The sequence below is a fragment of the Rhamphochromis longiceps genome, linkage group LG23 (assembly GCF_057381845.1).
Source record: "Rhamphochromis longiceps isolate RC_006_pf linkage group LG23, R_longiceps_female_GT1.1, whole genome shotgun sequence".
NCBI classification, from domain to species: Eukaryota; Metazoa; Chordata; class Actinopteri; order Cichliformes; family Cichlidae; genus Rhamphochromis; species Rhamphochromis longiceps.
This window is the reverse complement of record NC_140578.1, coordinates 36684018-36709192: the sequence shown is the minus strand read 5'-3', so window position 1 is coordinate 36709192 and position 25175 is coordinate 36684018. Positions and strand designations below refer to the sequence as shown.

The following is a 25175-nucleotide window of genomic DNA, read 5'->3' as shown; positions in this document are numbered from 1 at the left end:
CCCCATTTAAGACCATAGCCTAATTCTCTGAAATGATCATTGTTATGCTTTGAGTTTATGAATAACATTCATTATAATAATGGCAGAAAGCTCTTCCCCAACTCCACAGACATCCTGTCAGCCGGTAAAAATAAGAAATTTGCATCTTAGTAGTTACGTTTCATGTCGCATCACTTTATACATACTTCAGGGTAACTTGCGATAATTTCTTCTGTCTCTAAAGTTGGCAGTCTGGATAGATACATTATTGCTGGCAAGTGCTTCTATAGAAACCTCTTTATCTCCAGCTGTGCATGATCAGCAACCAACCCCTTCATAGTATGTCTGATATGTTTCCTGCCACCTATTTCAGCTGATGATGAAACACTAATTCCTTAAACTTTCTCTCTGCGGCTGCATCTCTCGTCCTGAATTGTGGTGATAAACAACAGAGTGATGAACACTAAGGAACAGCTGACAAATTACTTGGTCTGTTTCATTCTAAATGCCAATACTTTCATTTGCAAGAGGAGCAAAACAAATGGGTAACAGTGTGATATGGCAAACTGGGGACCTATGATCCTTTCATGCATCATTTTAAGTGACACATTACTCAATACAGATATTCCCCACTGGGAAATCAATACAGCCAATGAAAAAAATCAAGTGTTAACTTTGGGATAAAAGGAAAAATTTATTCCAAATAACAGGCTGGTTTATAGGAGGCATTGAGGTTCTCGAAGGGGAACTCGCTTTTGATTCTGTTCCATTTTTTCTTTTTTACTTCTGTCCCTCTTTCCAGCTTCTGTCTTTTTTCTTTGTAATATGCTGGATGGCTGTAGGGTACTATAAAGCTAGGTTTGTGAGAGTGTATTAATGAAAGAAACCACCTGCACCGAAAGCCATTTATCAGATCACAGTGTGGCTAGCTGACACTGAGATACATTGTGCGGTACATTGTGTGCAGATATATATGTTTGTGTTCCTTCTCAAGGGTGTGTGTAAGTGTGTTTCTACTCAAGTGTTGTTGGTGTGACACATTCATCACAGGGGACATAAATGAGCTGAATTCAAGCTGTGGAAGGGCACAAGGGGAAAGAATAGGTGTTAACTGTGGAGAAAAAAAACGTGTAAGGAGATGGAGGAAAAAGGAAAGGAAGCAAATGTTCAGACAGGAGTGAAGTGATATAAGTGTGTGAATGCTTATGTGTGTGAGTGCTTAATGGGGCTTAGTCAAAGACTCAGTGGAGAAACGGCTGCAAAGACCTGCCTTCTGCATTGCATCGTTCGAAGGTCACTGCATCTCAGGACATGGTCTCACTGTGGTTCAGGTGTCTCAAAGTGTGAGATTTTACACAAGCTTAAAAAAAGTGTGAAATCTGTGATTGCTACTTTTGCACAGCAAAAGACACCTGTAACACATATATAGTACTAGCAAAGTAGGTATACAACTTAAGGGAGTGCATGCATGTCCTTGTATTCTCCAAAACATACTGTTACAATGGTGGATGCTCATTTCATAAAAAAGTTAAATAATGAAGTCAGTGCATGAGTAATCTAGTCGAGTACATGCAAGTGCTTGGTTTCTGCTCAGTGTGAAGTCAGTAAGGGCAGAGAACCTTATATAACTTATAGATCACCTCATTTGGCGACTGGTTGCAAGTAGCTATGGTGGCCAGCTGGTTTCCCAGAGGATGACCACCCAACACCCTCAGCCTTTTGATTGCAAAGTGAATGATTCAGTGACTCACTCCAATCACTCTCAGTCAAGAGCTGCAATTAACTGCTGTCTAATTTATAAATGCAGACAGATTGTCAGAATGTTGCAGTCAATTGCAGTCAGTGTGTACCGGTGCCATGTCGTTGAAATAGGGTGATTCAGTGCAACTGATCACCAACAGATAGTATTCTAATCATATTCCTATATTAAAACAAGGTTGCAGAGCACCTATGTCATTTTGCTTTGTCAACTATTTCTGGAGGATAATTTTCATTTCAGTTCTAGGTTCTGACTGGACTAATTAATGCAAATATCTGCGTATGTAAACAACAAATTTGCGATTTTTGCTGATTTATCAAAGTTAATTGCAAGTCGATTGTGTGTAATTGCCAACTTGACCCCATTCAGTCGTAGGCTGATAGCACACTGGCTTTGTCTTATTGCTGTTTTATGGCAGTCATGATCCACTGAAGTCACTTTGAAGATGGCAGCTGACTGTCACAGACTTGGTTCCCGTCTTTGGAGCAGTCATTTCAAAGGCAAAGGGACTGCAAATTCATTGCACACGGCTGCAGTAATTTTAGCTGTGCTGCAATCTCCATGCACTTTTTTCCCTTGTGTGACTGGAGTTTTAGGGTCACAGCTCTGACTGTGAGCCAATAAGAGGAAAGTTGAAAGCTAAAATGATGACAAGGAGGAACTAAAGATCAGCATCAGATTCCAGTATGAGGTAAATGAGGACTATTTGAAGCTGAGTCATGCACAGCTGCTCAGGTGGAATCCACTAACAATCACACGGAGCTGGAAATGAGCAGAAATGATTCACTTTATAAGCTGCAGCTTCCTTACAATATAGTATTGTGTCTTAAACATAACGTTTATTTCTCAATTGCTTCCCCAGATACGTAGGCAAGCAAATTTGTATTTGTATCTTGCAGCAAATGAGAAAAATAAAGCCATGATTCAGCGACAAAGAAAAAAAACTAAAAAAACTAAAAATCCCTCCCACTTTTTTTAAAGTAGTGTTACGTTGTGGTGCAGTGGTTAGCACTGTCACTTCTCAGCGAAAAGGTTGTGGGACCGAGGACTCTCCTGCATGAAGACTGAATGCTCTTCACGTGACTCTGTGGGTTTTTGTCATGTATTCTGTCTTCTTCCGACAATCCAAAGAAAAGTATAGCAGGTTAGTGTGAACACCAAAAGTTTAACCTTTTTTTTTTCCTGTTTGAAAAAAACACATTATAATTTTCTGTGAAAAGACACAACACGCCGAGCTAAATGAAGGGTAATGACATTTAGGACATTATTGTAACCCTTTATGGTTAACACATTATAATAAGTGCACACTATTAAGCATTAGTTAATCATCTGTTAAGTATTAGTTAATGGTTACTTAATTCTCTCTACAGCATCTACAAAGTATATCTCATAATCAGTTAATAGTTTTCAAGCACTGTTTTAAACACTTTATGCATGATTAATAAGCTAATGTACAACACTTTTTATTAATTATGTTTTCATGTTCTAAAACTCATTGATTAATCATTTATAAACGCTACTCTGCATCAGTTACAAACCAGTCATCTCAGGATGTTCAATGGTATACAAAATCTCTGGTAAAAGGTAAGTAGATGGTTAACATACCCTACATAATACTATAAACTCTACATGTACTACATATAGTAGTTTCATACTAGATGTTTTATAAACACTGAATATCAGGGTTACATCAGTCAGCTGCTATATCTTAACAGATGTCTTACAATACATTTATAACTGTCACTTAAAGGCTGCCAAAGCTGTAACTCACTATCGACCAACTTCTTTTTCGATAGATTATCTATAAATACCCATAAATACCTTAATAAACTTATTTAGGAAGTTACAAACCATTTGCTATCTGTTAGTAAAGTATCTTGAGTGAGTCCATCTAAAGTGGGGACCATATATACCTTACAACCTATTTATAGATGTGAACGTTTTTAAAGTACATTGTAACAAAAAATAAATGACAACACACAGGGTAGATCCAGAACGCACTGTATTTTTAAGATGCCAATCACAAAAACATGAGAACAATGCTTACAGATTGGACACACAAATTTTGATACACAAATAAAAACTGTCATAAACTATCAGCCAATATTTGAGGTAATACAGAACACAGCTGGATGCAAACTATATGACCTGTAGCTCTTTACATTAAGTTTTCAAATAACATTTTTAAAAAGAAAAAAAAAGCAGTAGCAACATTCAGAATTATCTGTATTTTTTGGAAATGCCATATATCAGTCTCCCCAATGTACCATTTTTGTGCTTTTTTGTGAGCCACTCGTTCCACTCAATAACTGTAAGGTGTTCTGACAGTAGTCTATCATTTCTGTTACCCCTGAGTCTCCAGATTTGCTCCTTGTAAGACCTCCAGGCTCTCTCCAGATGTTGGGTATGGGCACCTGTACGAGGGTCAACATACCACCTGCTGTGGTTAACAGTCATACCCTAAATTTGGGAGTACACGATAGGCCCGCCATTCATCACTTATCACTGAGGAACCAATCCGGACATGAAGGGTAATCACAGGAACAAGATGTCTTCGAGATCTTTTCTCCACAAGTCGCAAGATAGGCCTCGTTTTCCCTCGATGTTTTATGCCCAGCATTCCAAAGATCCACTTTCTTCTTTTCTATCCCCCAGCCATTTTTCCTCTCCCATACTGATGCAGAAACAAAAAAATGGAAAAAAAAAGACTAAATGATACTATGAAAGGTTGATAAATATATAGATGTAATATTAAATTACAGTCACAAAAACTTACCTTTCGTTTGTGACGAAAGTGACTCTCATCAATCACAATAAACTCCCTTCGGTCACCAATCTGCTGACCTGTACGATGTCTCAATCTTTGAACTGCAGCCACACATACCCTCCTTATTTTTTTGGACATTTTACTAATTGTTGTTGTACTGCCTGCAATGGTGTCAACTATCATGTCAATTTGACGTAATCGCAGACCCTGAGAAAATTTTGAGAGAAAAAAAACATCCTTACAAAAATCTTTTTCATTATTTTTTTTCTGTAGTGTTTAAGCTCACCTGTAGATAAATTGCATCCAGCGTTGAAGTGAGACTTTAGAACGGCTGAAAAGTGACTTGTGTCTGACGGAGGTTTGTTTGACGTGTCCACCATGTGTATGGGCAGAAATCTGTGCCATCAGAAACTGAATACGAATAAGCTAAATTTGAATTTGAATTGCTCAGATTGAATCTGAATTGTAACTTGAATAAATGCTTTTAAAAACTGAATATGAATTATCCTAATTTGAAATTCAATTTATTGGTCTGAAAATGATCATCACTAAATTGAAATTGAATTTTATATTTTGAAAATGAATTAATTTCCTTTGAAACCGTATTTTATCCTTTAAAAATTTAGCTCTCGAATAATTTCAGATTTACTTCTCACCATTCAGTTTCAGTTCTACAATTCAGTTTCAGTTCCAAAATTCAGTTTTTTGGGACTTACATCAGCATCTTGAGCTGAATTAAGACTTCAGAAGTCATTCGTCATGTCGAATGACCAGTGGATAAACGCTCAGGTTTGTAATAAATGTATTATTAGCGTCATGTTAACAAATGATAACCGTACGAAAACTTTTATGCTTATTGTAGCTGTTACCTCAAAACGCTAATTTAGCGTAGTTTGTGTTGGATTCAGCTTTGACGAACAAATATGATCGACTGTTTCTAGTAGAATTCCAAAGTTGTCATCTTGTACCCTGTCAGAGCCCTGTATGCTTGCAGAGACCCCTACAGTCATGTAAAAAGGAATATTATGAGAAATTAATAAATATGAATAAAAATAATATTAAAGGGATTTGGAAAACATTAAATACCATCATTAAAAATGGTTCTAGGCAGTCAAATTATCCTTCGTATTTCGCTAATAATGATAGAAATATTAGTAACATGAGTGATGTGGTTAATGAGTTCAATAAATTCTTTGTAAGTGTTGGGCCAGACTTGGCTGATACAATTCCTGATATAACAGATTCTGCAGAGAAAGAAACTAAACTCATTGACTGTAATCCTCATTATATATTACAGTTTACTTTATTTGCAGATGATACAAATATTTTTTGTGCTGGAGAGAATTCACAGCAGCTTTTGGAAATTGTCACACAAGAAATGATTAAACTGAAAACATGGTTTGACAGGAACAAGTTATCACTAAATTTGAAAAAAAAACTACATTTATGTTATTTGGAAATTGTAAAAAAGATGACGGAGCAAAATTGTTAATAAACAATGTTGAAGTTACGGTGGCTGGGAAGTGCAAATTGCAACAAATTAAAAAACCACAACAAATTAAAAACCCGCAATAAATTAAAAAAAACCCACAACAAATTACAAAAACCCGCAACAAATTACAAAAACCCACAACAAATTAAAAAACCTCACAACAAATTACAAAAACCCGCAACAAATTACAAAAACCCGCAACAAATTAAAAAAAACCTACAACAAATTGAAAGGGATTGTCTGAAATACCGGAAGTGACGCAACAATTAGCCTAATCCGGTTGTTCAGTGATGACGCAACAGATCCTACTTCCGGGTCTAAAGTAGTCTGCGTTTAATATGGCTTTTGTGTTGTTAACATGTTTAATGTTATGTATTTTCTTCTATTTGATCTCAAAAAGCTCCTAAAACAGTCAGTGATCCCTGTTGACCTCCCTCGGCTTTTATTACCACTAATCATTTATTTAAGCTCAGTTTTTAAAACCTTAGGATGTAACTACAGCCCAGCCCATGCAGCAGTATATGAATGACTAACCTCGTATTGTGGATGGATTATCTCAGTTGTTCTCCTGGCTGAAGTTTGGTCCTTTTACAGCATCCTGCCATGCGATTACATTTGTTTCTGACCACTGAGAACACTCACGTTAACTTTTATCGAGTGGAAAAAAAGTTAGCTTGTTTATATTATGCTAACATAGCTGTGTCGCTAGCGGTCACGTAGCACATCATTATATACCAGCTAGCCCAACTTCAGTAACCCTACAAATGTCACTGCTGTTTAGTTTTGTGTCTTCATTTATGCTGGAAGTGATAACAGAGCTGTACGTTTTAATTTGTTTTCAAAACCCCGCAGTCAGGACATGCTATATTGTATTTAGATAGAAGCTAGCGAGCTAACTTCCTGCTAACTTCTAACTCCGTTAAATGTCATAAATTCCGTTTTCATGGATGCCTGGATGTTAAACTCAATTGTTACACCTGGTAGTGCAGAACGCTGATCATTTTATTAAAGATGAAAGACTTTAGAGAGTTTTTCAACTCTCAGTAATGCCATAGTGATCGTTTGATATATGGACCTGCAGCGGAGTTTAGACCCAGACGTCAGACTGAACAACCGGATAGGGCTTTTGGAGCGTGATGTCACGAGAGGGAGCGTGGCCATGATTTTTGGTTGAGGCGCCATGTTTCTGGGCCAAACAAAGCGCTAGCGAAAGAGGAGCAAAAGTACACGGATAACACCAGCTATGGTTCGTACTTGCTGTGCGGTCGGTTGTAAACTTAGATCGCACGACCGGCAAGGGAATAAGGTTGAAAATGGTTTATCTTTTCATTCTTTCCCCACCTGGAAGCAACATGAGGCAGCTCATGTATCGGATGTTACCAAAAGAAGGCGTCTAGTCTGGATAGCAGCTGTGAGACGAGCTGATATCCAGTTCTCTTCCATCTCCAAATATCTGTTGGTGTGTTCCAGACATTTTCATTCCGGTAAGTTATAGATATGTTCATATCACTCTTTATCCGGTCATTGTCACAAAGATGGCGGCGCGGCAATAGCACGCAGCGGCCACTCCGGAGCCAAAGTGGTGCTACATTGTTTATTGTTTACATTTTTGTGTGTAGCGTGTTGATTTTGCACTATGTATGGATATCGTCACAATATCTGTGCTAGTTTCTAGTTATTGCTCATCGCTCGTGGAGTTTGTGACTGTTAGATGCAGACCTTTTTATTTACCACGGGAATTCACCACTGTTTTCATTATCGGAGTGTACATTCCACCTAGCGCTAATGCTAATGAAGTGCTATGGGAACTGTATACAAAGATCAGTGAACTGCAAAATACACACCCGGATGGACTGTTTATTGTTGCTGGAGATTTCAACCATGCAAATCTGAAGTCAGTGCTTCCTAGATTCCATCAGTATGTGGACTTTGCAACGAGAGGGGAAAGCACGCTGGATCTTTGTTAGGTTTTGTATTGTTCATTGTCATTTATGCTTAGAAATATTTAACCATATATGCTTAGAGGTGTATAATCATTTGTAGATTGAAAGAATGTCTCATCCTAGGAGGTCTGTAACAACTCTGTGTAGCATGAAGAGGGGAGTGCGTTCACTCCTCTCCAGAGTGTTCTGGCATAGATCACACACCTCCTAGGAGAGGCCGTATCTTCTCTTGCTGATATATGGTTTAGCAAACACACGTATATCTGTTTAAGTATAAGAGCCTTTTGTTCAGATGGACCCGCTAGACTCTTCACAGGGTCACATCTTGACCTCACACAAATCACTCACACACACACACACACACACACACACACACACACACACACACACAGGCAAAGTACTCTTTGTGTGTATGTAGACGTCATATGTTAATGAACCTATGCATATACATGTAACCTCAATAAAAGCGCAGTGTTACGGGAGAACGAACGAGAGCAACTGGGGTCAAGCGAAGGAACGGCGCCTGTACGGTTATCTCCCGTGCACGAGAAACATGAAGAACTTTGCCTACTCGTGTCTTGCTTTGCTGTGTAATTATATTGTCCTCAACGTTCCAGCAGATAGGTTCAAGCTACAGACCTATCAATCTTGTTTACACAAACATCCCCGGCGCATATCGGGCAGAGCCCCACCCCCACCTCGGCTACTCAGACCACATCTCTGTTATGCTAATTCCAGCATACAGACCACTCGTCAGGCGATCAAAACCGGTTCTGAAGCAGTTGAAAACCTGGCCAGCAGGAGCCATCTCTGCTCTTCAGGACTGCTTCGAGAGCACTGACTGGAACATGTTTAGGAAGGCTGCAACTTACGGCGACTTCACTGACTTGGAGGAGTACACGTCATCAGTGTCCAGCTACATCAACAAGTGCACCGATGACGTCACTGTCTCCAAGACCATCATCTCACGATTACTGCGGAAGTGCGTGCACTTCTGAGGACCCGAGACTCTGCCTTCAAAGCGGGAGATAAGGTGGCACTTATAAGAGCTAGGGCTGAACTTTCTCGGGCCATCAGAGAGGCGAAGCGGGTTAGGCCAGAGAATCCACAACCACTTCAAGCACAGCGGCGACACACGGCGCATGTGGCAGGGCTTACAAGCCATGACTAACTACAGGACGACATCACCTGCCTGTGACAGTGACGGCTCCCTCCCAGATGCGCTGAACAAATTCGACAGGCAGAACGACGTGGCGGCGAGGAAGACCACCCCTCCTCTGAACGACCAGGTCCTGTGTCTCACTACAGCTGAGGTAAGGCAAGGCAAGGCAAGGCAAGGCAAGTTTATTTGTATAGCACAATTCAACAACAAGGTGATTCAAAGTGCTTTACAGAGACATTAGAAACAAAAACAAATAAAAAGCATGATTTAAAATTGATTAAAACAAGCAAAAAAACAAACTAACTAATTAACAAACAAACAAACAAAACAGTATATAAAATCAAAACAGATAAAATCAGAACAGTAGATAAAATCAGTAGTTAAAATGTTAGTTTTGAAATTTAAGCTTAAAAGTGTGGATTTGGTGCTTTATTCAAATGCAGCTGAGAACAGGTGAGTCTTCAACCTGGATTTAAATAAACTGAGTGTTTCAGCTGATCTGAGGCTTTCTGGGAGTTTGTTCCAGATATAAGGAGCATAAAAGCTGAATGCAGCTTCTCCGTGTCTGGTTCTGACTCTGGGAACTGATAAAAGACCGGATCCAGATGACCTGAGAGATCTGGAAGGGTCATACTGGGTCAGGAGGTCACTGATGTATTTTGGTCCTAAACCATTCAGAGCTTTATAGACCAGCATTAGAACTTTAAAGTCTATCCTCTGATGGACAGGCAGCCAGTGTAAAGACCTCAGAGCTGAACTGATGTGGTCCACTTTTTTGGTCTTAGTGAGGACTCGAGCAGCAGAGTTCTGAATGAGCTGTATTTGTCTGATTGATTTTTTAGGTAGACCTGTAAAGATGCTGTTACAGTAGTCAAGCCTACTAAAGATGAATGCATGGACTAGTTTTTCCAGGTCCTGTTGAGACATCAGATCTTTTATCCTTGATATATTCTTGAGGTGATAGTAAGCTGACTTTGTTATTGTCTTAATGTGTTTTTCTAAGTTTAGGTCTGCATCCATCACTACACCCAAATTTCTCACCTGGTTTGTGGTTTTTAGGTGTATAGATTGAAGTTCTCTGGTGACCTGTAATCGTTTTTCTTTGGCACCAAAGACTATTACTTCAGTTTTGTTTTTGTTTAGCTGGAGAAAATTGTGGCACAACCAGTCATTAATTGGTGAGGAAAACTCTACGCAGAGTCAACCCACGTAAAGCTTCTGGACCAGACAACATCCCAGGCAGAGTGCTCATCCCTGGCAGATGTTCTCACCGACATCTTCAACATCTCTCTGAGCAGTACCGTCGTTCCCACGCGTGCTTCAAGGCCACCACCATCGTCCCCGTGCCCAAGAAGTCTTCTGTGTCCTGTCTCAACGACTACCGTCCTGTTGCACTTACACCCACCATCATGAAGTGCTTTGAGCGGCTCGTCATGAGACACATCAAGACCCTGCTGCCCCCCTCACTGGACCCACTGCAATTTGCATACCGCCATAACCGCTCAACGAACGACGCCATCTCCACTGCACTCCATCTTGCCCTGACACACTTGGACAAGAAGGACTCACACGTCCGAATGCTGTACATAGATTTCAGCTCAGCATTCAACACGATCATCCCCCAACAACTGATCGGAAAGCTGAGCCTGTTGGGCCTGAACACCTCCCTCTGCAACTGGATCCTGGACTTTCTGACCGGAAGGCCTCAGTCAGTACGGATCGGGAACTGCACCTCCAGCACCACCACACTGAGCACTGGGGCCCCACAAGGCTGTGTGCTCAGTCCTCTGCTGTTCACACTGCTGACTCATGACTGTGTAGCAACACACAGTTCAAATCACATCATTAAGTTCGCTGATGACACGACCGTGGTGGGTCTCATTTGCAAGAACGACGAGTCAGCGTACAGAGAGGAAGTGCAGAGACTAACAGACTGGTGTAAAGACAACAACCTGTCTCTGAATGTTGACAAGACAAAAGAGATGGTTGTTGACTTTAGGAGGACACGAGGCGACCACTCACTGCTGAGCATCAACGGCTCCTCTGTGGAGATCGTTGACAGCACCAAATTCCTGGGCGTCCACCTGGAGAAAGACCTCGGCTGGTCCCTCAACACCAGCTCCCTGCACAAGAAAGCCCAACAGCGTCTCTTCTTTCTGAGAAGACTGAGAAAGGCCCGGATTCCACCAGCGATCCTGACCACCTTCTATAGAGGAACTATCGAGAGCATCCTGAGCGGCTGCATCACTGTCTGGTTTGGGAACTGTGCCATATCGGACCGCAAGACCCTACAGCGGATAGTGGGAACAGCAGAGAAGATCATCGGGGTCTCTCTCCCCTCTATTGAGGACATCTACACCACACGATGCATTCGCAAAGCCACCAGCATTGTGGCTGATCGGACACACCCCTCTCACACACTCTTCACACACCTGCCATCTGGAAAAAGGTACCGAAGCATTTGGGCACACACATCCAGACTGTGCAACAGCTTTTTTCCACAAGCCACCCGTCTCCTCAGCAAAAAGGGACTGACTGATAAACACGGACGCACACACACGCACACACACACACACAAACATTATCACTCAGGTTAACTCAACTACCTCAAAACATTGTGACTGGACTGACTAATCAACACAAGCGCAAACACACTGACCTACACCACCAAACCATCGTATACACCAACCTGTAAATGCTCTTTTGCACAATATTATTACTGGACTTTTTGCACTAACTTCTGTACTTCCTAATTTTTGCTGCTACAGTAAGGAATGTTTACTGTCCCTCCACTACCTCAACTCATCATCACAAAACCTTATTATTATGTTACGTTGTGTTTTTCTATCATTCTGTCACTTTGCTGCTCTTGTTTGCACATTTGCACATGCACTTTGTTGTCTGCTGTCTGATAACAAAAAAAAAGTCTTCCTTAGATAGTTAGATAGTTAGTTTTTTTCTTTGTTAATTTATGTTGTAATTTATGTTAGGTCAGTCTGTCTTGTCTCTGCTAGCCAGCTAACTAGGCCTCTTAGTTAGCTAGTTTAGTGTTTTCTGTTAATTTATGTTGTAAATTTATGTTGCATGTAGCACCTTGGTTCCTGGAGGAACGTTGTTTCGCCTCACTGTGTACTGTTAAACTGTATATGGTTGAAGTGACAATAAAGCCAACTTGACTTGACTTGACTTGACTTTAAGTCTGACGTCACTAGCCATGTCTGGGCTCAAACGCTGCTGCAGGTCCATAAATCACTGAGAGTTGAAAAACTATCTAAAGTCTCTCATCTGTAATAAAATGATCAGCGTTCTGCTCTACCATGTGTAACAATTGAGTTTATCATCCAGGCAACCATGAAAATGAAATGGAATTTATGACATTTAACAGAGTTAGAAATTAGCAGGAAGTTAGCTTGCTAGCTTCCATCTAAATGAGGGATTTTGGAAACAAATTCAAACGTACAGCTCTGCTATCACTTCCAACATAAATGAAGACAGAAAACTAAACAGCAGTGACGTTTGTAGGGTACTGTGAGTAAAATGCGTTTGATTTTCTTTTGAACATTCAAATTAGTGCAATCATAAATTCATTCATGAGGGGCAAATTACAGTGAGAACATGTGGAGGCTCTGGCTAAGTTCACACTGCACGTGAAAGTGCATCAAATCCGACTTTTTTTTACCCTATGCGACCCATATCCAATCATGGTATGACAGTGTAAAAACAGCACAAATCCGATCTGGGTCACTTTCGTATGTGGTACTGGATCCGATACGTATCTGATGTTTTAGAAAGCAATTGCTTTTTTAATGGTCATGTCGCAATAAATCGTCTTTTATGTCGCTGACACAAAACATATGCCAATTATCAGCGCTGGAGAAGCGCCCGAGAAGACATTGAGCGCATGAGCGCTTCGTGTCCATCCCGTGTTGGGAAGACAACATGAACATTTTATTTGTACTGTATAATCTGCAGATTCTGACCGAAATCTGCAACTATCCTTTGAAGCACCGCTCCTCTCTAAAACAGCAATGAGGATAATTATTAGGCCATATATAAATAACAAAATAACTTAAAGAAAAATTGGAGAACCCAAAGTCTGAAACAAGTCTTTATATTAAGGGCCATCAGTCAAACAATACTGTTTGGTCTGGGTCTGAACAGAGCGTGTTGTGTGTGACGTCTGCTTTTGCGCATGCGGGCCACTTTGAGGGTTCACAAAGGAGCACTGTCAGTACATGTCACATTTTATTTGTAGTGTGAAAAAGCAGACACAAAAAATCAGATTTAAATATAAAAATCGAAATTGAGCATTAAGACCTGCAGTGTGAACGTAGCCATAGTGAGTTCAGTGCATTGATGTGACATTGTCCTGAAGGATTTAGTTATTCTCAATGGTTAAAGAAATTGCAATTATTTATTCATATTTATTATAAATAATCCTAATTATATATCTTGCTTCCATGTTTTTGTCCTGTGTCACAAAAAATACATTTTTTACTATAATACATTGATTAATGACCTGCAGAATCTCCTTATCATATTACGTGTCCATAATTGTCACCTAAAGTCAAACTTTATGCTTTCTCCATCTTGAAAGTGATGACATCCTTGCATTACATACTTTAGGTTCATTTTCTGAAGGCAGGTTTCTGAGAGAACAGGCAGATTTGGAATATAACATGCAACGTTCTATAGATGGATACATAAAAAAATGAAAAATTACATGTATGTGCTAAGTTTCTAAATACTTTGTTACATTTATGATAAATGGATTTGAAAGTAGATAAAACACATTTATGTCGGCCTTGGCTCATTAGTCCTTGTCTTTAAATTAACTTTGTATGTTTCAGGTACTGCACTCTCAAAGACTGAATGAACCAGCATTACAGCCATGGGTCATTGTGAGCATCACAGGGAAGGTTAAAGCCGTCCACTGCACCTGTAAGGCCGGAGTCGTGGAGACCTGCAGCCATGTCACTGCTCTTCTGTTTAAAGTAGAAGCAGCAGTGCGGATCCGTGGCAGAAGAACTGTTACAGATAAACCTGCATACTGGGTTTTGCTGGGTAATATGACCAAGATACAGCCAGAGGTTGGCCATAAGAGACTTCTCCTCTTCAGCTGCCCAAAAACAGCTCTGGATCAAAACATAAACAGACCATCCATATTTAAAGGTAAAAGGAGCCGTCCCCAAAAACAAAGAATACCACCTGCTAATGTGGAGGAGTTGTCACTGCTATTGGATACTTTGCTGGAACACAGTAAAGCTGTGGGTTGTGGGAATGACCCATAATGTTTTATATATGGGTCTAGATTTATGCCTGAAGTGCACTGCCATGTAAAAAAATTTGCATTTACTGAATATGTACTGACTGAGTACCACTGTTAAAAAGTTGAATAAAGAAACAAACTAATTTTTGCCTCTTTTTTTAAATTTTTTTTTATTAAAACCACTTTATAGAACATCACATCAGTTACAATGTAGAATCCATGTCATTTATAGTTTATAAAAGACAAAATGTTTACACAAAATCATGACAGCATTTACACGATATCACCCACTACTAACATTACTTTATTTACTATCAATTACTTCAATTTATCTTTTGAAAAATTACCGCTATCTATACAGCACAAGACTTAATATTTAACAGGAGCAAGTTTCATTTTTCCCTGGTTTTACTACCACACTGTTCACCAAAAGGGCAGCAAACCTTCACCGTTTTATCCAGAAGGGTCACCTCTTCACCCTCACATGGAAGAAGTAATCTGATTGGCATGGTGGTATGTTTGAAGCAGGTCCCTTGTGTAGCGCTGGAACCCAGTCACGATGTTTCATCCATTTCATAAGGTTGGTTTGCCTGCAATAATGCCACACAATTAGCAAGTCTATAAATAGAACGTTTACAGCACGTTTACGTCCGTTTACAGCAACCTGCCATGAAATTATTTGTTCCAGGCCACCGAGAATCCTCACGATAACTTTTATCAAGTGGAAAAAAGTTAGCCTGTTTATATTATGCTAACATAGCTGTGTCGCTAGCGGTCACGTAGCACATCGTTATATACCAGCTAGCCAAACTTCAGTAACCCTAGAAAACGTCACTGCTGTTTAGTTTTCTGTCTTCATTTATGTTGGAAGTGATAACAGAGCTGTACGTTTTAATTTGTTTCCAAAATCCCTCATTTAGATGGAAGCTAGCGAGCTAACTTCCTGCTAATTTCTAACTCTGTTAAATGTCAAATTCCGTTTCGTTTTCATGGTTGTCTGGATGATAAACTCAATTGTTACACATGGTAGAGCAGAACGCTAATCATTTTATTACAGATGAAAGACTTTAGATAGTTTTTCAACTCTCAGTGATTTATGGACCTGCAGCAGCGTTTGAGCCCATGCTAGTGACGTCAGACTTAAAGACCGGATAAAGAGTGATAAGAACATATCTATAACTTACCGGAATGAAAATGTCTAGAGCACACCAACAGATATTTGGAGATGGAAGAGAACTGGATATCAGCTCGTCTCACAGCTGCTATCCAGACTAGACAATCATGCCTCTTTGGACTCCACACTGCCCACCTTCACCCAGTATGTGACCTGCTCAACCAGAGACAATAAAACACTGGACTTACTGTATGCCAATGCTGAAGAGGCATACAGTTCATCACCTCTCCCTCCACTGGGCAAATCTGACCACAACCTGGTGCACCTTGTCCCTGTGTATGAGCCCTTAGTGCGCAGGGTGCCACCAGCCACCCGCACAGTGCAGAGATGGTCAGAGGAGAGCGAGGAGGCTCTTAAGGACTGTTTTGAGTCGACTGTGTGGGAGGTGATCTGTGACGACCATGGAGAGGACATCGACAGCCTTACTACATGCATTACTGACTATATTAATTTCTGTGTGGATAACACCGTACCTACCAGGACTGTACGGTGTTTCTCCAACAACAAACCTTGGATTACCCCAGAAATGAAAGCTGTCCTCAAGCAGAAGAGGAGGGCCTTCAAATCCAAAGACAAAGAGGAGTTGAAAAGGGTGCAGAGAGAGTTGAGGGGACTGATAAGGAATGGGAAGGACAGCTACAGGCAGAAGATGGAGAACCAGCTTCAGCAAAACAACGTTGGTGAAGTCTGGAGAGGCCTCAGAACCATCTCAGGCCACAAACAGCAGAACTCTCTGCCTGGGAGGGATGTGAGGTGGGCAAATGAACTGAATCATTTCTTCAACAGATTTGATTCAACCATGAGACAGTCTACAACATCGGCTGCAGACTCACCCACCCCCACTGCTGCTGTTCCACCTCTGACACCTCAGACACTTCACACCTCCTCTATCCACCCTGCTCACTCCTCCCCACCCCCAACAACAGCATCCAATACACACTCAACACAAGGCTCCAGCCTGTCTCTCTCAACCACCCAGGTTAGGAGGGAACTGAGGAGGATTAATGGCAAGAAGGCAGCGGGCCCAGATGGCATCAGCTCGAGGGTCGTCAGGTCCTGCGCGGACCAACTGTGTGGGGTGATGGAGCACCTCTTCAACTTGAGCCTGAGGTTGGTAAGAGTCCCACAGCTCTGGAAAACCTCCTGTGTTGTACCAGTGCCAAAGACTTCACGCCCCAAGGACCTCAACAGCTACAGGCCGGTGGCTCTGACATCCCACCTGATGAAGACCCTGGAGCGGTTGGTCCTGGCTCAGCTTCGGCGCCTAACAAGCTCATCACTGGACCCACTTCAGTTTGCCTACCAGCCTGGCATTGGAGCGGATGATGCCGTCATTCACCTCCTACATCATTCCCTCGCTCACCTGGAGACTGCTGGAAGCACTGTGAGAATCATGTTCTTTGATTTCTCCAGTGCCTTCAACACTATTCTTCCCTCGGTTCTGAAGGACAAGCTGGAGAACTCTGGAGTGGACCATCACCTCACTACCTGGATTTTGGACTACCTCACCGACCGACCACAGTATGTGAGGACTCAGGGCTGTGTGTCGGACAGGGTCGTCTCCAGTACGGGGGCCCCACAGGGAACGGTTCTGGCTCCGTTCCTCTTCACCATCTACACTGCAGACTTCTCCCACAATTCCACCCAGTGCTTCCTGCAGAAGTTCTCTGATGACTCTGCAATAGTCGGCCTCATCACTGATGGGGACGACAAGGAGTACAGAGGACTGACTCAAGACTTTGTGGACTGGTGCCAGCTGAACTACCTCCAGATCAACGCCAGTAAAACCAAAGAGCTGGTGGTAGACTTCCGCAGGCACAAGCATTCTCCACTGCAACCACTGAACATCCAGGGTATGGACATTGAGGCTGTGGACAGCTACAGGTATCTTGGTGTTCATCTGAACAATAGACTGGACTGGACTCATAACTCAGACGCCCTCTACAGGAAAGGGCAGAGCAGGTTGTACCTGCTGCGGAGACTCAGGTCGTTTGGGGTGGAGGGCCCACTCCTGAAGACCTTCTATGACTCTGTGGTGGCTTCTGCTATCTTTTATGGTGTGGTCTGCTGGGGCGGCAGCATCTCTGCTGGGGACAGGAAGAGACTGAACAGGGTGATCCGAAGGGCCAGCTCTGTTCTAGGATGCCCTCTGGACCCAGTGGAGGTGGTGAGTGACAGGAGAATGGCGGCTAAGCTGTCATCCCTGTTGGACAACGTCTCCCACCCCATGCAGCAGACTGTGACAGCACTGAGCAGCTCCTTCAGTGGGAGACTGCGGCACCCACGGTGTGGGACGGAGAGATTTCGCAGGTCTTTCCTCCCCACTGCTGTCAGACTCCACAACAAAGACTTTAACTGAACAAACACACACATCCACACATGTGCAATAACACTAAGTGCAATAATCTTTTCTGGCATCGTTGTATTTTTACTCAGTTGTATATAGCATTCGTATTCTATTTTTATCTTATTGTATATTTTTATTCTATTTTATTCTACTGTATATAGTATATTATTTTATTCTATTCTGTACAGCTGTGTACTGTATTTATTCTTATTGTATTCTAATTTTTGCGTCATAACTTTTGCACTGTCCACTTCCTGCTGTGACAAAACAAATTTCCCACGTGTGGGACTAATAAAGGTTATCTTATCTTATCTTATCTTATCTTATCTTAGACGCCTTCTTTTGGTAACATCCGATACATGAGCTGCCTCATGTTGCTTCCAGGTGGGGAAAGAATGAAAAGATAAACCATTTTCAACCTTATTCCCTTGCCGGTCGTGCGATCTAAGTTTACAACCGACCGCACAGCAAGTACGAACCATAGCTGGTGTTATCCGTGTACTTTCGCTCCTCTTTCGCTAGCACTTTGTTTGGCCCAGAAACATGGCGCCTCAACCAAAAATCATGGCCACGCCCCCTCTCGTGACGCTCCAAAAGCCCTATTAGGCTAATTGTTGCGTCACTTCCGGTATTTCAGACAATCCCTTTCCGTCAAGAATTTTTAATTTGTTGTGGGGTTTTTTAATTTGTTGTGGGTTTTTGTAATTTGTTGTGGGGTTTTTTAATTTGTTGTGGGTTTTTGTAATGTGTTGTGGGTTTTTGTAATTTGTTGTGGGTTTTTTTAATTTGTTGCGGGTTTTTAATTTGTTGTGGTTTTTTAATTTGTTGCGATTTGCACTTCCCAGCCACCGTATGAAGTAGAGCAAGTTTCTGATACAAAATTTCTGGGTGTGATAATAGATAACAAAATCTGCTGGAAACCTCACATAAAGCATATACAAGCTAAACTGTCAAGAAGCATCTCTGTACTGAGTAAAGTTTAACATTTTTTGCCTTCCAAATCACTCCGGGTACTTTACTGTTCACTTATATTGCCATATTTGGAATACTGTGCGGAAATGTGGGGAAATACATACAAAATTTCACTTCAACCCCTATGTAAAATTCAGAAAAAAGCAATCAGGATGATTACTAAAGCAGGATTTAGAGACCATACTAACATCATGTGCTTGAAATTAAAAATTCTGAAGTTTATGGATCTTATAAAATATAAAACTGCAAAAAGTATGTACAAAGCCAGATACAATATGTTACCAGGAAATGTACAGAGGATGTTTTTTGACAGAGAAGGGGACTATGAATTGAGGGGAAAATTTAATCTGAAGACTCTTAAAGCACGGACAAAGGTTAAAACCTTTTGTGTTACTATTTATGGGGTAAAACTGTGGAACAGTTTTCCTGTGGACCTACAGCAATGTTCAAGCATTAGTCAGTTTATAAAGATGTTTCGAAAACTGCTTTTGGAAGAATATGAAACTGATAAAGTTGATCACCCATTGTATATATAACTATGCTAAATTGTATCTAAATTATATCTATCACTGTAGCTACAGTGGGGCAAAAAAGTATTTAGTCAGCCACCGATTGTGCAAGTTCCCCCACCTAAAATGATGACAGAGGTCAGTAATTTGCACCAGAGGTACACTTCAACTGTGAGAGACAGAATGTGAAAAAAAAATCCATGAATTCACATGGTAGGATTTGTAAAGAATTTATTCGTAAATTAGGGTGGAAAATAAGTATTTGGTCACCTCAAACAAGGAAAATCTCTGGCTCTCACAGACCTGTAACGTCTTCTGTAAGAAGCTTTTCTGTCCCCCACTCGTTACATTTCTACATTCATTTGTTAACATGACGCTTGTTCTTATACATGTAATACATTTACTACCAACCTGAGAGTTTATCCGCTGGTCATTCGACATGACGAATGACTACTGAAGTCTTAATTCAGCTCAAGACGCTCTAGATTCCCGTCAGTAACACTTTCGGTCTGCTAGTAAAACGTAGTTCTATTAATCTGAATTTTGGAACTGAAACTGAATTGTAGAACTGAAACTGAATGGTGAGAAGTGAATCTGAAATTATTCGAGAGCTAAATTTTTAAAGGATAAAATACGGTTTCAAAGCAAATTAATTCATTTTCAAAATATAAAATTCAATTTCAATTTAGTGATGATCATTTTCAGACCAATAAATTGAATTTCAAATTAGGATAATTCATATTCAGTTTTTAAAAGCATTTATTCAAGTTACAATTCAGATTCAATCTGAGCAATTCAAATTCAAATTTAGCTTATTCGTATTCAGTTTCTGATGGCACAGATTTCTGCCCATAAAAAAGCTACTTAAAAGAAATGGTAAATGGCCTGCATTTGTATAGCGCTTTACTAGTCCCTAAGGACCCCAAAGCGCTTTACACTACATTCAGTCATTCACCCATTCACACACACATTCACACACTGGCAATGGCAAGCTACATTGTAGCCACAGCTGCCCTGGGGCGCACTGACAGAGGCGAGGCTGCCGGACACTGGCGCCACCGGGCCCTCTGACCACCACCAGTAGGCAAACATGGGGTTAGTATCTTGCCCAAGGATATTTGGCATGCAGCCAGGAGGCAGCCTGGGATCGAACCACCGACCTTCTGATTAGTGGCTGACCTGCTCTGCCACCTGAGCTACAGCCACCCCAAGAAAAATACAGTGGGGCAAAAAAGTATTTAGTCAGCCACCGATTGTGCAAGTTCCCCCACTTAAAATGATGACAGAGGTCAGTAATTTGCACCAGAGGTACACTTCAACTGTAAGAGACAGAATGTGAAAAAAAAATCCATGAATTCACATGGTAGGATTTGTAAAGAATTTATTCGTAAATCAGGGTGGAAAATAAGTATTTGGTCACCTCAAACAAGGAAAATCTCTGGCTCTCACAGACCTGTAACGTCTTCTGTAAGAAGCTTTTCTGTCCCCCACTCGTTACCTGTATGAATGGCACCCGTTTGAACTCATCATCTGTATAAAAGACACCTGTCCACAGCCTCAAACAGTCAGACTCCAAACTCCGCCATGGCCAAGACCAAAGAGCTTTCGAAGGACACCAGGAAAAGTATTGTAGACCTGCACCAGACTGGGAAGAGTGAATCTACAATAGGCAAGCAGCTTGGTGTGAAAAAATCAACTGTGGGAGCAATCATCAGAAAATGGAAGACATACAAGACCACTGATAATCTCCCTCGATCTGGGACTCCACGCAAGATCTCATCCCGTGGGGTCAAAATGATCATGAGAACGGTGAGCAAAGATCCCAGAACCACACGGGGGGACCTGGTGAATGACCTGCAGAGAGCTGGGACCAAAGTAACAAAGGTCACCATCAGTAACACACTACAACGGCAGGGAATCAAATCCCGCAGTGCCAGACGTGTTCCGCTGCTGAAGCCAGTGCATGTCCAGGCCCGTCTGAAGTTTGCCAGAGAGCACATGGATGATACAGCAGAGGATTGGGAGAATGTCATGTGGTCAGATGAAATCAAAGTAGAACTTTTTGGTATAAACTCAACTCGTCGTGTTTGGAGGAAGAAGAATACTGAGTTGCATCCCAAGAACACCATACCTACTGTGAAGCATGGGGGTGGAAACATCATGCTATGGGGCTGTTTTTCTGCCAAGGGGACAGGACGACTGATCCGTCTTAAGGACAGAATGAATGGGGCCATGTATCGTGAGATTTTGAGCCAAAACCTCCTTCCATCAGTGAGAACTTTGAAGATGAAACGAGGCTGGGTCTTCCAACATGACAATGATCCAAAACACACCGCCCGGGCAACAAAGGAGTGGCTCCGTAAGAAGCATTTGAAAGTCCTGGAGTGGCCTAGCCAGTCTCCAGACCTCAACCCCATAGAAAATCTGTGGCGGGAGTTGAAAGTCCGTGTTGCTCGGCGACAGCCCCAAAACATCACTGCTCTCGAGAAGATCTGCATGGAGGAATGGGCCAAAATACCAGCTACTGTGTGTGCAAACCTGGTAAAGACCTATAGTAAACGTTTGACCTCTGTTATTGCCAACAAAGGTTATGTTACAAAGTACTGAGTTGTATTTTTGTTATTGACCAAATACTTATTTTCCACCCTGATTTACGAATAAATTCTTTACAAATCCTACCATGTGGATTCATGGATTTTTTTTACACATTCTGTCTCTCACAGTTGAAGTGTACCTCTGGTGCAAATTACTGACCTCTGTCATCATTTTAGGTGGGGGAACTTGCACAATCGGTGGCTGACTAAATACTTTTTTGCCCCACTGTACCCAAAATCTGGAGAGAGCCTGGAGGTCTTACAAGGCGCAAATCTGGAGATTCAGGGGTAACAGAAATGATAGACTACTGTCAGAACACCTTACAGTTATTGAGTGGAACGAGTGGCTCACAAAAAAGCACAAAAATGGTACATTGGGGAGACTGATATATGGCATTTCCAAAAAATACAGATAATTCTAAAAGTTAATGATGCTACTGCTTTTTTTTTTCTTTTTAAAAATGTTATTTGAAAACTTAATGTAAAGAGCTACAGGTCATATAGTTTGCGTCCAGCTGTGTTCTGTATTACCTCAAATATTGGCTGATAGTTTATGACAGTTTTTATTTGTGTATCAAAATTTGTGTGTCCAATCTGTAAGCATTGTTCTCATGTTTTTGTGATTGGCATCTTAAAAATACAGTGCGTTCTGGATCTACCCTGTGTGTTGTCATTTATTTTTTGTTACAATGTACTTTAAAAACGTTCACATCTATAAATAGGTTGTAAGGTATATATGGTCCCCACTTTAGATGGACTCACTCAAGATACTTTACTAACAGGTAGCAAATGGTTTGTAACTTCCTAAATAAGTTTATTAAGGTATTTATGGGTATTTATAGATAATCTATCGAAAAAGAAGTTGGTCGATAGTGAGTTACAGCTTTGGCAGCCTTTAAGTGACAGTTATAAATGTATTGTAAGACATCTGTTAAGATATAGCAGCTGACTGATGTAACCCTGATATTCAGTGTTTATAAAACATCTAGTATGAAACTACTATATGTAGTACATGTAGAGTTTATAGTATTATGTAGGGTATGTTAACCATCTACTTACCTTTTACCAGAAATTTTGTATACCATTGAACATCCTGAGATGACTGGTTTGTAACTGATGCAGAGTAGCGTTTATAAATGATTAATCAATGAGTTTTAGAACATGAAAACATAATTAATAAAAAGTGTTGTACATTAGCTTATTAATCATGAATAAGGTGTTTGAGAATAAACTGATTATGAGAAATACTTTGTAGATGCTGTAGAGAGAATTAACTAACCATTAACTAATGCTTAACAGATGATTAACTAATGTTTAATAGTGTGCACTTATTATAAAGTGTTACCAATTTGGGTTGTTTTTTTATTGTCTTTTTTTATTTTAGAAATTTTAGAAAAGTGGATAAAAGCATCTGTCTTCTCTTTGGACTCTTTTCTTTCTTTTCGAGAAATTCGTAAGGTTCCACTTCCTCTTGAGACCAAAGCTATGTTGATGAATTTGTTGTCATTATTTTGGTTCCACTTCCATTTTGTGGCACAGAGAAAATGCAAACTTTCAGTGCTTTAAGCACTGAAAAATGCCTTAATATCCCAACCGAAAGATGTTTGCTTGAATCTTTAGGGAAAAAATGAAATAAAGTATATTAAACAAATAAAGCAAGCATCAGACTTATCTGACAAGCAGTTGCAATGAAAATCTGATGATGATGACAATATGTGATGCACAATATCAAATGCCGGTCATTTTTACTCTCACCCCATCAACCATCTGAGCCATTACAGTCACAATAGCTATTACTGGCTATGAGCTCTGTCATAGCACCGATAATTCTGCCATACAGCCCCCTATCCAAGCTGTTCATCCCACAGTATTTCAATTTCCCTGTTTCAATAACAGGCCAAACAGCCCTATCACTCAATTCCACTCTACCAAAAAACAGACACTTCTATGATTTCTTTTGCATTTGGTTGACAAAGGAGACAATCAACCAGCATAGTTCCAGTTTCAAAGTCAAATAAGGCTTTTAATCCAGTGTGATGAACATACTCTGGCTTCTCAGCTATGTTTTATTTGTTACACTGGCAAAAATAAAGAGTAGCATTTAGCTGTATCTTCATACCCCCTTTTAAAATATTGCTGCAATGTCTGTTTGTTTTTTGATAATACCATCTTTGTGGCAATGTTCCAGCCTGTCTAAAACTTAAGTGGATATCTGTTGTTCTTTGTAAGTCAAGGGTAATTAAGTGCCACTTCATTCCTATCTTATATCTTAGCCCTGCTGGAGATGTAATCCATCTCCAACAACACCGCTCTAGCCTTATCTACCTCTAAGATGAAGTGTCAGATGATCCTTTTTTGTGTGCTGGAGAAAGTGTAACCCCCACTCATATTCTACAAGCTGCCAGCTGTTCTAAAGTCCTGGCACATCCCAACTAATAACCACTTCACCTCGGGGCACGGGGTGCAGGCAAGCTTAAAAGAGGAAGAAAGAAACAATCGTATAAAATATGATGCTCACCTCCCTTCGGCTCATCACAGGAAGTGCAGCCTCAGCAGCCGCCTATGCAAAAGAGCTGTGATGATTATGCAGAGACCAAAGAAAGCTCCAGGCGCAAACAGCTGGCCAGGCCTCACCAAGGATCACGCAGAGTCTTCTGATCTTTCTAATATATTCGGTAATTACTGATATGTGTCGACAGTGTGTGTCAGTGTGTCCGTGTTAGTGGTGAAAGCAGCAGCAAATTAAAGCTAAATTTGGCCTTCTGCATATACATCCATAGCCCTCTTATCGTGATATATTTTTAACTAACTAGTATATGTAATGAAAATTAGGCAAAAGATGCCTAATCCTCAAAAATGTAGATAGAAAACTTTTGGACATACTTCATGTCATAGTGTTAGGGAGTTTTTATTGTTTTACTTGCTTATGCTTCAAAAGTTATGTTACACATATTTCACCAGACACAGTTTTCTGTTGAAACAGGAAGCTGACCCTGTGACACTGACAAGAGACCAGTACAGAAATACATATCCGCAGAAGTTGACTTGCATTATATTATTCTTAGAAATTGACTTGCAACACACATACTTTGTGACACACACACACACACACACACAGCATCAGGACCTGCGTAACAGGAAATGTGATTATATTTGCATATTGACGATGTAACCTATAAAAATAAACGAATACTGCAGTTCGGTGTGA

General features: G+C 40.8%; 1 protein-coding gene, 1 long non-coding RNA gene and 1 pseudogene across 2 annotated transcripts in view; 1 reads left to right on the top strand and 2 right to left on the bottom strand.

Annotated features, from left to right (window-relative positions):
* The window catches only part of LOC146642502 (uncharacterized), a 501695-nt gene that overhangs the window by 55418 nt on the left and 421102 nt on the right, over positions 1–25175 (bottom strand). The gene's annotated exons all lie outside the window — the stretch shown is intronic.
* LOC146642510 (uncharacterized) lies at positions 3959–4885 on the bottom strand (annotated as a pseudogene).
* On the top strand, positions 8289–14477 carry LOC146642509 (uncharacterized). The gene is made up of 2 exons (XM_085399333.1): positions 8289–9253; positions 13953–14477. The coding sequence occupies exons 1-2, from the start codon at positions 9083–9085 to the stop codon at positions 14391–14393; spliced, it is 612 nt and encodes a 203-aa protein (XP_085255459.1). The 5' UTR covers positions 8289–9082; the 3' UTR covers positions 14394–14477.